This window comes from Dermochelys coriacea, chromosome 2 (genome assembly GCF_009764565.3).
Source record: "Dermochelys coriacea isolate rDerCor1 chromosome 2, rDerCor1.pri.v4, whole genome shotgun sequence".
NCBI classification, from domain to species: Eukaryota; Metazoa; Chordata; order Testudines; family Dermochelyidae; genus Dermochelys; species Dermochelys coriacea.
The window spans coordinates 80741113-80754544 of record NC_050069.1 but is presented as its reverse complement, the minus strand read 5'-3'; the positions used below and the strand labels follow the sequence as shown (position 1 = coordinate 80754544).

Here is a 13432-nt window from a genome sequence, read left to right as displayed (position 1 = left end):
ACTGAAGCTATAATACAGGTGCTTAGGACAACCCACTTCCATTTCACTTGTCATATTTAAACACATACTGAATAAATGGCATTGAGAAAGCCACCAAGGCACTCAGATTACCTTCTCTTATATAGCAAGAACATGGGGACATCCAAGGAAATTAAAATCAATAATTTAGAACATAACCAAGCTGTGGAACTCCGCCACAATATGAGGAAAATAGCATAGAAAGGTCTAAGAGGACTACATATTTATATAGATAATGCAAGTCCAGTTATCATAAGGTTAAACAAAGTTAGAAGAAAGGTTTCAGGATAGTGGCCAACCAATAGATGCTTGGAGTGCAGACGCAGTTTCCCCCACAAGGGACACGTTGTTCTGGTTCATTATGGGGATTTTTACACTTTTTTTTCTGAAATATCTGGTCCTGGCTGCTGCTGGAAATAGGATACGACTCTAAGTTCATTAGGTCTGATCCAGTATGGCATTTCCTATATTTTTACTCAAGACTGTTACAATGCGAAGTATCAAACTCTACCCTTGATACAGATATTTGCCAAATACAGGAGTAGAAAAGTACTGTACAGCCTCCCTTCAGCATCCATACATTTAAGAGAGAAAAAGCCAACTCTGATTTGATCTATATAGTGAAATTCATCCACTTATATCCTGTTCTCTCTGGGAGATTTTCCAAAAGCACTATAACCTCCCTCAAAATGGCATTTACTGATCCCTTTAAATCCTCTCTTTCTGCCTCAAGCCATTACTGGTTCAATAAAAATTATGCACAGTGGGTATTTTGACAACTGGGATAAATACTGAATACTCCCAGAAGGGCAGCCTCAGTAGAAATGGGGCATTTCAAACCAGTATCTGAAGAATGGTTGACTACTGTATTACTGTTTTGCTCCTACTGAGTTTGTAAGATAGACAGACAAAAAATGATCCCTAAAAGCTACCCAAGATTCCTATTAGAGAAGTATTTCAAGCTTACTAAAAAGGATCTTGTTAAATTATTCACTGAAAATGTCTATTGCTAAGTTGGCCCTTTTTGCACACTGATCCTGGTTTCTACAAGTATAGTAGGTAGTCACAGACTAGTATATTTGGACAAATTTCACACAAAGGCTTTGTCATAACCATAAGGGTAGCCTAAAATTCCTCCTTACCTGTAAGGGGTTAAGAAGCTCTAATAACCTGGTTGGCACCTGACCAAAGGAACCAATGGGGACAAAGGATACTTTCAAATCTTGCGAGGGGGGGGAGGAGGGGGAAAGGCTTTTGTTTGTGCTCTTTGTTTACATGGTTGTTCTCTGTTGGGACTGAGAGAGGCCGGACAGAAATCCATCTTCTCCAACCCATCCTAATCCAAGTCTCCAATACTGCAACCAGTATAGGTAAGCCAGGCAAGGTGGATTAGTTTCTTTTGTTTTATGTGAATTTTCCCTGTGTTAAGAGGGAGGTTTATTCCTGTTTTCTGTAACTTTAAGGTTTTGCCCAGAGGGGGATCCTCTGCGTTTTGAATCTGAATATCCTGTAAAGTATTTTCCATCCTGATTTTACAGAGATTATTTTTACCTTTCTTTTTCCTCAGGAACACCTTCTAAGAACTGCTCCATTTGTATTAAGAAGGGTAAATCTTCTGGAGATTTAACACTTGCTCCTGATATCCAGGCATCCCAATGTTTCACAATGTGGTAGGCATGTCAGGTAAATGACACCTCTGGTTTCCACCTTAGGGCTCTGAACTGCTGATGGGAACGCTCGGGTGTTAGCCCCAATCTGACTCTCACCTGGGTTTTAAAAAGTTCATAACTGTTTATGTGTTCCTTAGGCATTTCAGCCGCCACCTCTGCTAAAGGTCCACTGAGCTGCGGTCTCAGTTCTACCATGTATTGGTCTGTAGAGATGCTGTATCCAAGGCAGGGCCTTTCGAAGTTTTCTAAGAAGGCCTCAGTATCGTCGTCTGCCTTGTCGGTAAGGAACTTTCTGGGATTGGAAGCGGTACCTGGAGAAGGATTGCTAGGGTAGGTTGGTATATTCTGCTGAGCCCTTGCCTTCTCCATCTCCAGTGCATGCTTCCTCTCTTTTCCCCTCTCCTCCATTTCTTTTTCTTTTGCCTCCATAGCTCTCTTGTGGGTAGTCTCCTCCCTGGCTTTTTCTGCCTCCACAGCTATCTTGTGGGCAGCCTCTTCTGCACTAATTTCTAATTGTCTAAGTTCCATCCATTTGTTATGGTCATTTTCTTTCTCTTTTGCTTCCAGTCTAGCCAGATCTAGTTTAGTAGCTGCTTCACTGGTACTCATGTTCCTGCTTTCTTGTGCTTAACTCTAGCTATACCCGAGAGTTGGGGGAGGGTGGGGTGTGAATTTCCATGCAGGAGGTTAACTACCCTGCCTTTAGGTAGAAAAATCTCCAGCTCAAAAAAGAAAAATTCCTTTGTAAAAACACCTCTGTCTCCAGGCAAAGAGACAGAAAACCCTCTAGTTGCTCTCAGCTTTAAAAAAAAACCAAAAACACAAAACAAAACAAAAAAAAAAAAACCAACACACCTCTTCAGCCTGTGCTTTTGGTTCAAAATGATCCCACCACTACCACCATGTCCAGGTTCCTTCCCCACTCTGAACTCTAGGGTACAGATGTGGGGACCCGCATGAAAGCCCCCTAAGATAATTTCTACCAGCTTAGGTTAAAACCTGGTACGCTGCCACCACCAAGCGTTTTAAACAAAGAACAGGGAAAGAGACCACTTGGAGATGTCTTCCCCCAAAATTTCCCCCCAAGCCCTTCACACCCCTTTTCCTGGGGAGGCTTGAAAATAATATCCTAACCAATTGGTTACAAAATGATCAAAGACTCAAACTCCTGGGTCTTGGAACAATGGAAAAAATCAGTCAGGTTCTTAAAAGAAGGGTTTTATTTAAAAAAAAAAAAAAAAAAAGTAAAAATCATCTCTGTAAAACCAGGATGGAAAATACTTTACAGGGTATTCAGATTCAAAAACACAGAGGATCCCCCTCTGGGCAAAACCTTAAAGTTACAGAAAACAGGAATAAACCTCCCTCTTAACACAGGGAAAATTCACATAAAACAAAAGAAACTAATCCACCTTGCCTGGCTTACCTATACTGGTTGCAGTATTGGAGACTTGGATTAGGATGGATTGGAGAAGATGGATTTCTGTCTGGCCTCTCTCAGTCCCAACAGAGAACAACCACGTAAACAAAGAGCACAAACAAAAGCCTTTCCCCCTCCTTCTCCCCCCCCCCGCAAGATTTGAAAGTATCTTTTGTCCCCATTGGTTCCTTTGGTCAGGTGCCAACCAGGTTATTTGAGCTTCTTAACGCCTTACAGGTAAGGAGGAATTTTAGGCTACCCTTATGGTTATGACAGGCTTATTCATGAATTATTTGCTTTGGCTGTTCATGGTATGTGATTGGTCATCTAAGTCACAGGATACTGTTTCTGCTCCCTGATTAGATTGTCTTTTAATAAAAGCTTAACAAATGAGAAATACTAAATATAACCCTTTAGGTATGTATCCCCCTGCTATCTGGAGGTTCCAGATAAGAACAGGTTTCTCCGGTCCTTAAGGGTCTGCCTATTAATGTAGCTGAAATTTGAACAGTCTATAGGAGCAAGGAGCCTGACTGACATGCCCTGGATAGCCTGCATACAATTGTGACTGCCCAGGCATGAGTGATGGGTAGAGCTAGTCAGAAAAAGATGTTCTATTCTGCAGAGGAAATTAATATTTTGAAATCTGGTTTTGTTCAGATTTTGAATGAGAAACCAAAAATTTCAGAAGTCTCCATAAAAGGGAATCAAGCCCCAGGTCCTAAGCAGTCCATTTGGTGTGCTGCTGGGTGAGTGAGCTTGCAGGAAACCAGGCACTCTTGTGATGGAACCCTGCCTCGGTTCTGGAATTTTGTGGAAGTTGAACCATCTTGGTGAAACGTTTTGATTTTGACAAATTCTTATAAAAATGTTTTGGCAGAATTTTTTTGATCAGCTTTATTGCTGAGTCCAGACAGAGCGGGAGTTGGAGAGAAGAAAGTTAACTGCAGGGAGTCTGACCGCAGCAGAAGGGGACACAGCTTCTCTGATGCTCTAGAAGGGAAGGAGAGAAGCATATAGAGAACTCAGATTCGTCTCAGGTGAGCTACAAAGCCACCAAGGAGGGAGGAATAAATGGACTTTTCCATCCTCAGGAACCAATGGTGCTCCAGGAGAGGTCATATGGCATAACTTTCCAGATGAATCATTCGTTCTGAAGTCCAAGAAAATTCAGCATTCATGTATGTTTTCATGACCACCAACTGGAATACTTGCCAACAATGAGCAATATAACCCTATTAAAAAAACAACAATGAAACCAAGCTGCCAAACTTATAGCATCTATTCACGAATTATTTTGTAGTCTTCCACCATCTGTACTTACTGACTAAGCCACATTAATTCATGTCAGGAGCCAGACATCAACTAAGAGGAGAAATTTTGGAATTAAGGATCCTAACTGTATGTTTTGGAATGCTGGTGTGGTAACTTTGCAGGGCTGGTGTGCAAGAGTGCAATGGTATAGTGCTCATACACCCTGGTGAACTAAGGGTTAAAGAACAGCTCTGGGCCCAGAAGGCCCTGCCCAGCCACAGCTGCTTGGCATGCTCACATTGGAGGTGGGGCTCAAAAGGGAGCAGCTCAGCTCAGTCTGGGTGCACAAATTCCTGAACTGCAAGCTCCTGCAGAGAAGCTGCTGGGGCTCCATGTGGCAGAGATCAGGCCCCACTGCTGAGCCGCCATAAGTCCTTTACCCCATGGAGACCAGGAATGATGGACTGCCACTAATAAACGAAGACCCTTCGGAACACAGAGAACTCCAGAAGGAATCCAGAAACAGACCAGTGGCATTCACGGAGGAACAAAAGCCAAGGTAGGAAGCGGCCCTGGCATAAGGGCACCTGTCCCTCAGCCACACAGCTTAGCTATTATTCACAGGGTCTTTAAATTTAAAGAACAACATTAAGAAATAGCTACTACATTTCAATTCATGCCACAATACTTGATGTTTTCTCTGAAGTACATCAGAGGGCATGGAGAATGGGCCAAACCCAGTAATCCTTACTCGGGCAAACTCACACTGACATCACATGAAAGGCCACACTTCAAGACTGTTGTATACATGTTAGCTTCAATGGAAGTCCTGCCCAGGTAAGGCTGGTAGCCATGCAGGGAACCCCTCAGGCACTGATGCCTCAGCACACTAGTGGTGTGCTACCCCATACAGCTCTCTGCTCAGTTCAATCCAGCACACCAGGCAACAGTGCTCTAGTAATCTAAGGTTTCAGAGTAGCAGCCGTGTTAGTCTGTATTCGCAAAAAGAAAAGGAGTACTTGTGGCACCTTAGAGACTAACAAATTTATTAGAGCATAAGCTTTCATCCGATGAAGTGAGCTGTAGCTCACGAAAGCTTATGCTCTAATAAATTTGCTAGTAATCTAAGATAAGTGTAGGGGGCATACTTACCCTCACCCTCTGGGAGGCCTTCAGCCTCTCTTACTGAAGACACTTAGTATGATGCACCTCCTCAGTCCTATCAGACAGTCCCTTCTGGCAAACCAGAGGAGATGGCTCCTGAAAGAAGCTGGTAGCTCTGCTTCTGAGACCCCTTTAGCTACTATTCTTCCCCTTTCCTTGCTATACACAAGGGCAGGGAGCATGAGCATGAACTGAAAGAGCAAAAAGATGATTCCAGGTGCACAGAGCAGTGGGAGAGAGGAGCAGAGGACAGAAGAGTAGAGTACATGGTAGAGTTGGGAGCTGAGATCACTGAATCAACAGATAGCTCAGGAAGGATTTGAGATCAGCAAGTCACTTTCTAAACTGGGTTTCCTGAGAGGTCAGAGTGACAGAGCAAGTGTGAAAAGCTAAATCAGAGTGGACACAGGTGCTTGGGGAAGACCAAGTCAAGAGGACATTCATAAGGCAAATGTGGAAGTCATAGCACTATTGAAAAATGAAAGCTGTGAGGGGCTGGTGTGTGAGATCAAGCCATAGAAGAACATGGAGTTAGGTCCGGTGTGAGACTACAGGAGCACTTGGAGAAAGAGGAGCGATAGCAAAGAGTGTATTCTAATGAGGGAAAAAAAATGATTAGAGTGGAAGTAAATATCTAACCTGTAACCTATCAGGGGACAGAGTGCTAATGAACATGTAGTTTTCTGCTTCCCTACAAAAATCCAGGTCTGGTTAGGAGGCATGTAACACCACAGCTAGGAGAGCCTTTGAAACCACAGTAGAACATTTATATTAGCAATAATGTGAAGTTTAGCAGATGCTCCAGCAATGTACCAGGCTTCAATTAAGATATACCAGGAAACTGAACGTTCAGTGCTGTAGGAGCAGATAATGTTCTAAACTCAAACCTAGCCAGTTTTCAGTCACACAGCAGCTGCATGCAGACATGCCACTTGTACATTTTGAACAGGGCACTGCAAAGGCTAAAACCAGTTCTGTTTACAGCAAAAACATTTGTCCCTAAAGGCTCTTAGCGTGACAATTCCAAAGTGTGCACAAAGCATGCTTTACAATTTTTTAAACAGAAAAAAAGTCAGTCATTTGCAGACTAAAAACCTCTAGCTGTCTTAGTAGCAGCACGCTGCTACCGATATGATTAAAGAAGCACACAAAATCTTTTTGATAGTTGTCAACTTGGAACTTCCCAAAACTCCAAGCTAGTTCATTGCCAAAAAGCCACAGATATACAGACAATAAAGTAAAAAATCTAGTTGAAGAGTAAATTCAATATCCATATTAAAGTAATCTCAAATTGCACTGTATGTTCACAAATGTTTCAAATTGTTTTACTTAGTAGCAACATTTAAGTGACCATATTTTTAGAAGAGAGATCATAATCAGGGACAGTAAACAGCAGGAAGGTGCTGTAAAGGAGATACAGGTATTTGGAATAAAAAGAGTTGCTTTTTAAATTGGGGGGTGGGAGGGCTCAGGGTTGTGGGGAGAGAAGGGAAGGGAGGACTTAAAACCTTCTCTTCACAAGACAACGTGTCACTCAGATGAAACTCAGAGAAAGCCAAAAACTGCTTTACGGCTGTATGATGAGTTAGTACAACAGTGGCACTCTTGCCATAGAGGGACACTGCCTGCATTTGTGTTTATTCATGCAGAATACTTAGGGCATGTCCACACTTCCTGGGATCGATGCTGCAGCGATCGATGCACCAGGGGTTGATTTGGTGGGTCTAGTGAACACCAATTAAATCGACTGCAGATCGCTCTCCCGTCGATTCCAGTACCAGAATGAGAGGAATAAGGTAAATCAATGGAAGAGAGTTTCTCCCGTTGACACAGCGCGGTGTAGATACCGCAGTAAGTTGACCTAAGCTACGTCGATTCCAGCTACATTATTCACATAGCCGGAGTTGCGTAACTTAGGTAGACTTACCCCCGTAGTGTAAACAAGGCCTTAAGTAGCAGCAAAAGATGCTTGATAAATGCAAGTCATAGCATGGGGCAATTCCTTGATATGTTTGCTGATTACTGCATTGTAGTATAAAGTGTTATGGTCCCAGTTCCGCAGCCCTCCCTCTCCATAAAAAATCCACCCCATACTTTCTCAACAAATCATTCTTTTAGCTTAAAGCAGCAACTTAAAGCAATAGAGGCAATACAGTTAAGAAAGCTATTTTACCTGTATGATGTTCTTCAATCCAGGCCTGCAGGTACATGAAGAGGAGTAGACCTGCTACTCCAAACATCAATATAGTCACAAAGACTTGTCTTAGGTTCATGACCCTGTCAGAGGGCTGCATTTCAGCTCCTTTCAGAAAGGTGCATGATTCACTTTCCAATAGGTTCTTAATTTAGCTGCATCATCTTTAGCATCCTTTCCTTTGAGACAGCAACCTGGAATAAAAAAGGACATAAGAACTAGCTATGTCTCTTAAGTGGCTTTTCTTCAGGAGAACGTGTGTAAATATAAAGCATAATGGTTATGTAAGCTACTAAGCAAGGGGCACTGGCAACACTTGAGTTTAATGTCCATAGTCCTAAGAATTTTTCCATAATACTCACACTTCCCGAATGAATCTCAAAGACTTTTTTTTTTTTTTTTTTTTTTGGAGTGAAGGCAAAAATCCATTACATAAAGCCAGAGTGTTCATGCTCTGTGAATGTGCAATATGGAGAGTCTAGGGAGAGGGAGGAAATCAACCGCAAAACCTGAAGCCAAGACCAGAGGCTGACACACAGCTCCCCACAATGTCATTTCATTCTCTTCGCTATAAAACTAAAGGACATAGCTCCACCATACCAGTTGAGGAGAATGTTGGGTTACTAAATCCATGCAGTTGAGAATATTGTAGCTCCTCTTCTTGCTCCATTCCAGTCTTTTATATAGACTGCACAAGGCAAGTGTGAGGACCCTTTCCACAGCAAGTAAGGGATAGACTCACCCTTGCACAGCTAGTGTGCCCACAGTCCCCCATTGCAGCCCCTACCTGGAGTTTATTAGTAACTGATATACAAGGTCTTTCACTGGCCCCCCACATCACAGCAGGGATTTCATCCTCCATCATTTAGTTACTTGAGGTCAAATGTAGCCTTCTCTAAACCAGTAAGAACCTATATCAGATTATATAACCCAGCCTGAAGTGACAAGAACTAATGGAATTTTGAATCTGGTCACTTTGCCATCATTACTAATATATGGGGGAGGGAGAAGAGAAACAGGCTAAAAGCCTGAGTCTTGTCACCGAGTTCCCTAGTAGCAGAATCAAGCCCAAAGCTTGGCTGAAAAAATCTTATTTCTTGTATGGCACAGAGCCACAGGAGAAGGAAATTGTTTCTTTAGCAACTAGCACCTGCCACTCAAAAGCTGATGTTAAGAGTTCATAAAAGTAAGGTACAAAAGGTTTTGTACAATATAAATGTAAAGCTTCTTAAAGTGCATTAGGATGTGCTGGATTCTGAAAGCAATGGAGTACAATGTAGAAGTACATGTTAAATTAGATTGCAGCACAAATAATCTTCTGAAATTCAGTACAATGAAGCCCTTGTAAATGAATATCTAATAAAAGACACTTAGCAGACTAAATCAAAGCTATAATGAAAACTTAAGCTTTCAGATGACATGAGTAACCAACTGAAGAAGTGTTTTAAATGAGAGCTCTGTTAAAGGAATAAGTCTATTCCTAGTGTGTGCATGTTTATGGAAACAAAAAAGTAGCAGGTATTTAACAAGTTATACTTGCATGACAAAAGCATTATATATGCTTTCCAGAGAAATCCAGAGCTTCGTGTCTCACAAAAAGAGAGAGAAAATATGAACTATTTCAATAACTCAGTGCTTTCACACATATAAACTTTGACTTTACTGTGTATGAAAGCTTAATCTTTCACCTGGCACATTTTAGTATGGACATACCTATTGTTTATGGGAAGCTCATGTTAAATTCTAAATATGTGTTAAGTAAAGTGATGTTCAGAACTTGAAAATACAATGTCAATTTTTTTTTCCTTTAAATTCTGTGCCATTAAAATTAGGGCTGTCAATTAATCAAAGTTAATCTTTTGAGTTATTCACGTGAGTTAATTGTGATTAAAAAAATTAATCACGATTGACTGCACTGTAAACAATCGAATACCAACTGATATTTATTAAATATTTTTGGATGTTTTCTACATTTTCAAATATATTGATTTCTATTACAACAAAGAGTACAGTGCTCACTTTATATTTTTTTTTTTTTACAAATATTTGCACTATAAAAATGATAAAGAAATAGTATTTTTCAATTCACCCCACACAAGTACTGTAGTGCAATCTCATTATCATGAAAGTGTAACTTACAAATGTAGATTTTTTTTTTTTGGTTACATAACTGCACTCAAAAACAAAACAATGTAAAACTTTAGAGCCTACAAGTCTACTCAGTCCTACTTCTTGTTCAACCAATTGGTAAGACAAACAAGTTTGTATACATTTACGGAAGACACTGCTGACTGCTTCTTATTTACAATATCACCTGAAACTGAGAACAGGAATTTTCATAACACTTTTGTAGCCCGCGTTGCAAGGTATTTATGTGTCAGATATGCTAAATATTCATATGCCCCTTCATGCTTCGGCCACCAATCCAGAGGACATGTTGATGACACTCGTTAAAAAAATAATTAAATTAGTGACTGAACTCCTTGGGGGAGAATTGTACGTCTCCAGTTCTGTTTTACCTGCAGTCTGGCATATATTTCATGTTATAGCAGTCTCGCATGATGACCCAGCACATGTTCATTTTAAGAACACTTTCACAGCATATTTGACAAAACACAAAAGAGGTACTAATGTGAGATTTCTAAAGGTACAGCAATCGATCAAGGTGTAAGAATCTCAAGTGCCTTCCAAAATCTGAGAGGGATGAGGTGTGGCGAATGCTTTCAGAAGTCTTAAAAGAGCAACACTCTGATGCTGAACCTACAGAACCCGAACTACCAAAAAAGAAAAAATCAGCCTTCTGCTGGTGGCATCTGACTCAGATGATGAAAATGAACAAGCATTGGTCCGCTCTGCTTTGGATCATTATCAAGCAGAACCTGTCATCAGAATGGACACATATCCTCTGGAATGGTGGTTGAAGCATGAAGGGGTCATATGAATCTTTAGCGCATCTGGCATGTAAATATCTTGCGATGCCAGCTACAACAGTGCAATGCAAACACCTGTTCTCACTTTCAGGTGACATTGTAAAAAGACATGGGCAGCATTATCTCCTGCAAATTGTAACCAAACTTGTTTAACTGAGAGATTGGCTGAAGTAGGACCGAGTGGACTTGTAGGTTCTAAAGTTTTACATTGTTTTATTTTTGAATGCGGTAATTTTTTGTACATAGTTTTACATTTGTAAGTTCAATTTTCATTATAAAGAGATTGCACTACCATATTTATATTAGGTGAATTGAAATATATTTTACAGTGGAAATATTTGTAATCAAAAATTAATATAAACAGTACTGGACACTTTGTATTGTGTTCTAATTGAAATCAATATATTTGAAAATGTAGAACACATCCAAAAATATTTAAATAAGTGGTATTCTATTCTTGTTTAACAGTGTGATTAATTGTGATTTTTAATCACTTGACAGCCCTAATTAAAATACAATCCTTTGTAAAGTACAATGAAAATTGCTTCCAAACCTGTTAGCTTAAATTTAAGCTGTATCTCAATGTCATATTTGCCATTTTATGCATTATACCTATGAAGAACGTAGATGCCTAGACACAAGTGTGACAGGCACCATTTTGAACTTCTACTCTGGCTGATTTTTTTTGTATATGTCATGAAATAACTAGTTCAGACATGGAACTCTGTAGGAAGCCAATTAAGGAGCTTTATTTCATAATAATCCTTTCTGGTTAACTAACATGCAGAACTGTCATCTCTCGCTGTAGAAACTATTTTCACTTCCGGCTACAGATATGGTACACTGCCTGGATAGTAGTAGTCAGAAACTGGTGAAAGGAGAAAGCAATGCTCCCTCCTTTATATGCAGCATGTTTTTAGTGTGAACTGCTTCTAGAACGTTGGGGGAGGTGGGATCCAACTCCTCCATTCTTTTAACTAGGAGGCTCTTTCCATTCAACCCCTTTCCCCATGGTGCTCCCAGTGTTCTTACCTCTTCAGTCTCTTTGGGGTGGAGGAGGGGAGACCCAGAACAAGCCTACTTATTGTTGCCACTCCCTGTACCTGAACTTTTAGTTACTAAAACAAATGTGCTGTATTCAGATCCATAGGATTAGCTCTGACAAACAGAATTAATTTTCTCCTTATAACCAGAAAGGGATCCAAACTATGAAGCAGGAATGCTTCTATCTCCCATAGAAAGCGGTGTTATTTGCATAACATTGATATTAGTTAGGATAAGAACTCAAAACAAGTAACACTGTTTGCTCAAAGTCTGAACGTACAATGGTAAGAAACATGTTCTCTAGCAGTTACCAAACCCTGAGCTTTTTTGGTAAAGTTATTTGGGATGCATAGCTTTGTGTGAATTACTACAATAAAGACACAAACCGAATGGGAATTTCTCTCACACAACTAAACATGTGCAGTTTTCTTGTTTCTCCTTCCAGTCTTTCCTCTGATCATATGGGACTGGCTGGAATCAAACCACTCAGGAATTAATGCAATATTTGGGGTCTACAAGAGAGACTTTATTAGGTGAAAGTGTACCTCCAATGTCTTGGGCTGCCAGTTCAGCCCCTTTCAGTGACACAGTTCCTTCATGTAGGAAGATACCTAGTATTACTTCTGATGATGCCAGATTAAGGTAGCCCGTTAGTAAAAAAGCAAATGTCCTGCTCTTGGCACAATTTCTGCTTTGAGGTTGTGAATTCCACAGTGTTTTCTTTAGAGAAATCTCAAGATGCATTCCCATATATTTTTTTATTTGTGGAAGAAAGCTGGGACCGGGGAGGGAAATTACACCTTAGCATTAGTCATGGTGTGTTAGGAATATACACATCTGACAAGAATAGTAATAATTAAAGTCAGCACAATTATCTCTTTACTGAGCGCTCACTACATACGTTATTTTAAATTGTGTGTGTTCATGTTTTGGCCAAGTTTCACTTCAGACAGCACAGCTTAGACTATTATGTATACATTCAACAGAGCCGTACAGCTACATTATATAATTAGTGCAATTTAGTTAACTCAATGATTTGTAATCTATAGATAGTTAAAATAAAGCCTCTGGTTCTACAAATCTACTGCAGAACATTTTAATGTTGCCACAGCAACATTGTGACAGATTGTCCCCTTTGGCATTAAAAACTGCAGGAGGGGGACAACTCTCTCTCCTGCCACAAAGAGGAACTCTGGAAGGATTACCTCAGAGATTAGTCCCTGCTCCTTGTTGAGGGGATGGAAGGGTTGTTCTTCCCCCATGACAAAGCTTACTCCAACCTCAGTAGAGCCGCCTGTGTCCCACTCTAGCTGTAACCCCATCTTCTATCCCTAATTCCTTGACCGTGTGGCTCCAGTGGAACTATACTATCAGGGACTCCCCCTGACCTCAACTACTCCAGGCAATCTTGGGAGTGGGGGCTATAGGATAACGTTAATGTAACAGAGACTTGTGTCCCTTTCTCCCCAAGCCAACTCCACTTTTCCCTCAGTCCAATCTGGCTCTCCAAGCACAAACCCTTGGATACACAGGTGGGGGCTCCGCAAGATCCAAAAAAAGGTGGAGGGGGAATAGGTGAGAACCATGGGAGTCCTCAAGCCCTGCTTTTCCACAAAGGTGGGATGAGCTAAGTCTGGCTAACAGTGCTCAAGTCCTGCCGGAATGCTCCAGGATGCCATCCCAGTACCCTTTTGGGGAGCCAGACTGGCATGTTATGGCTCTTCTGGTATTTCCATAC

General features: G+C 40.9%; 1 protein-coding gene across 4 annotated transcripts in view; it reads right to left on the bottom strand.

Annotated features, from left to right (window-relative positions):
* Positions 1-13432, bottom strand: part of CHST9 (carbohydrate sulfotransferase 9) — a 133191-nt gene that overhangs the window by 99080 nt on the left and 20679 nt on the right. For all 4 annotated transcript variants that reach the window (XM_043507939.1, XM_038392120.2, XM_038392126.2 and 1 more), the window contains one exon: positions 7700-7914. In XM_043507939.1, the coding sequence (XP_043363874.1) occupies positions 7700-7820 (121 nt within the window). In that variant the 5' untranslated portion in view covers positions 7821-7914. The remainder of the gene's footprint in view (positions 1-7699; positions 7915-13432) is intronic.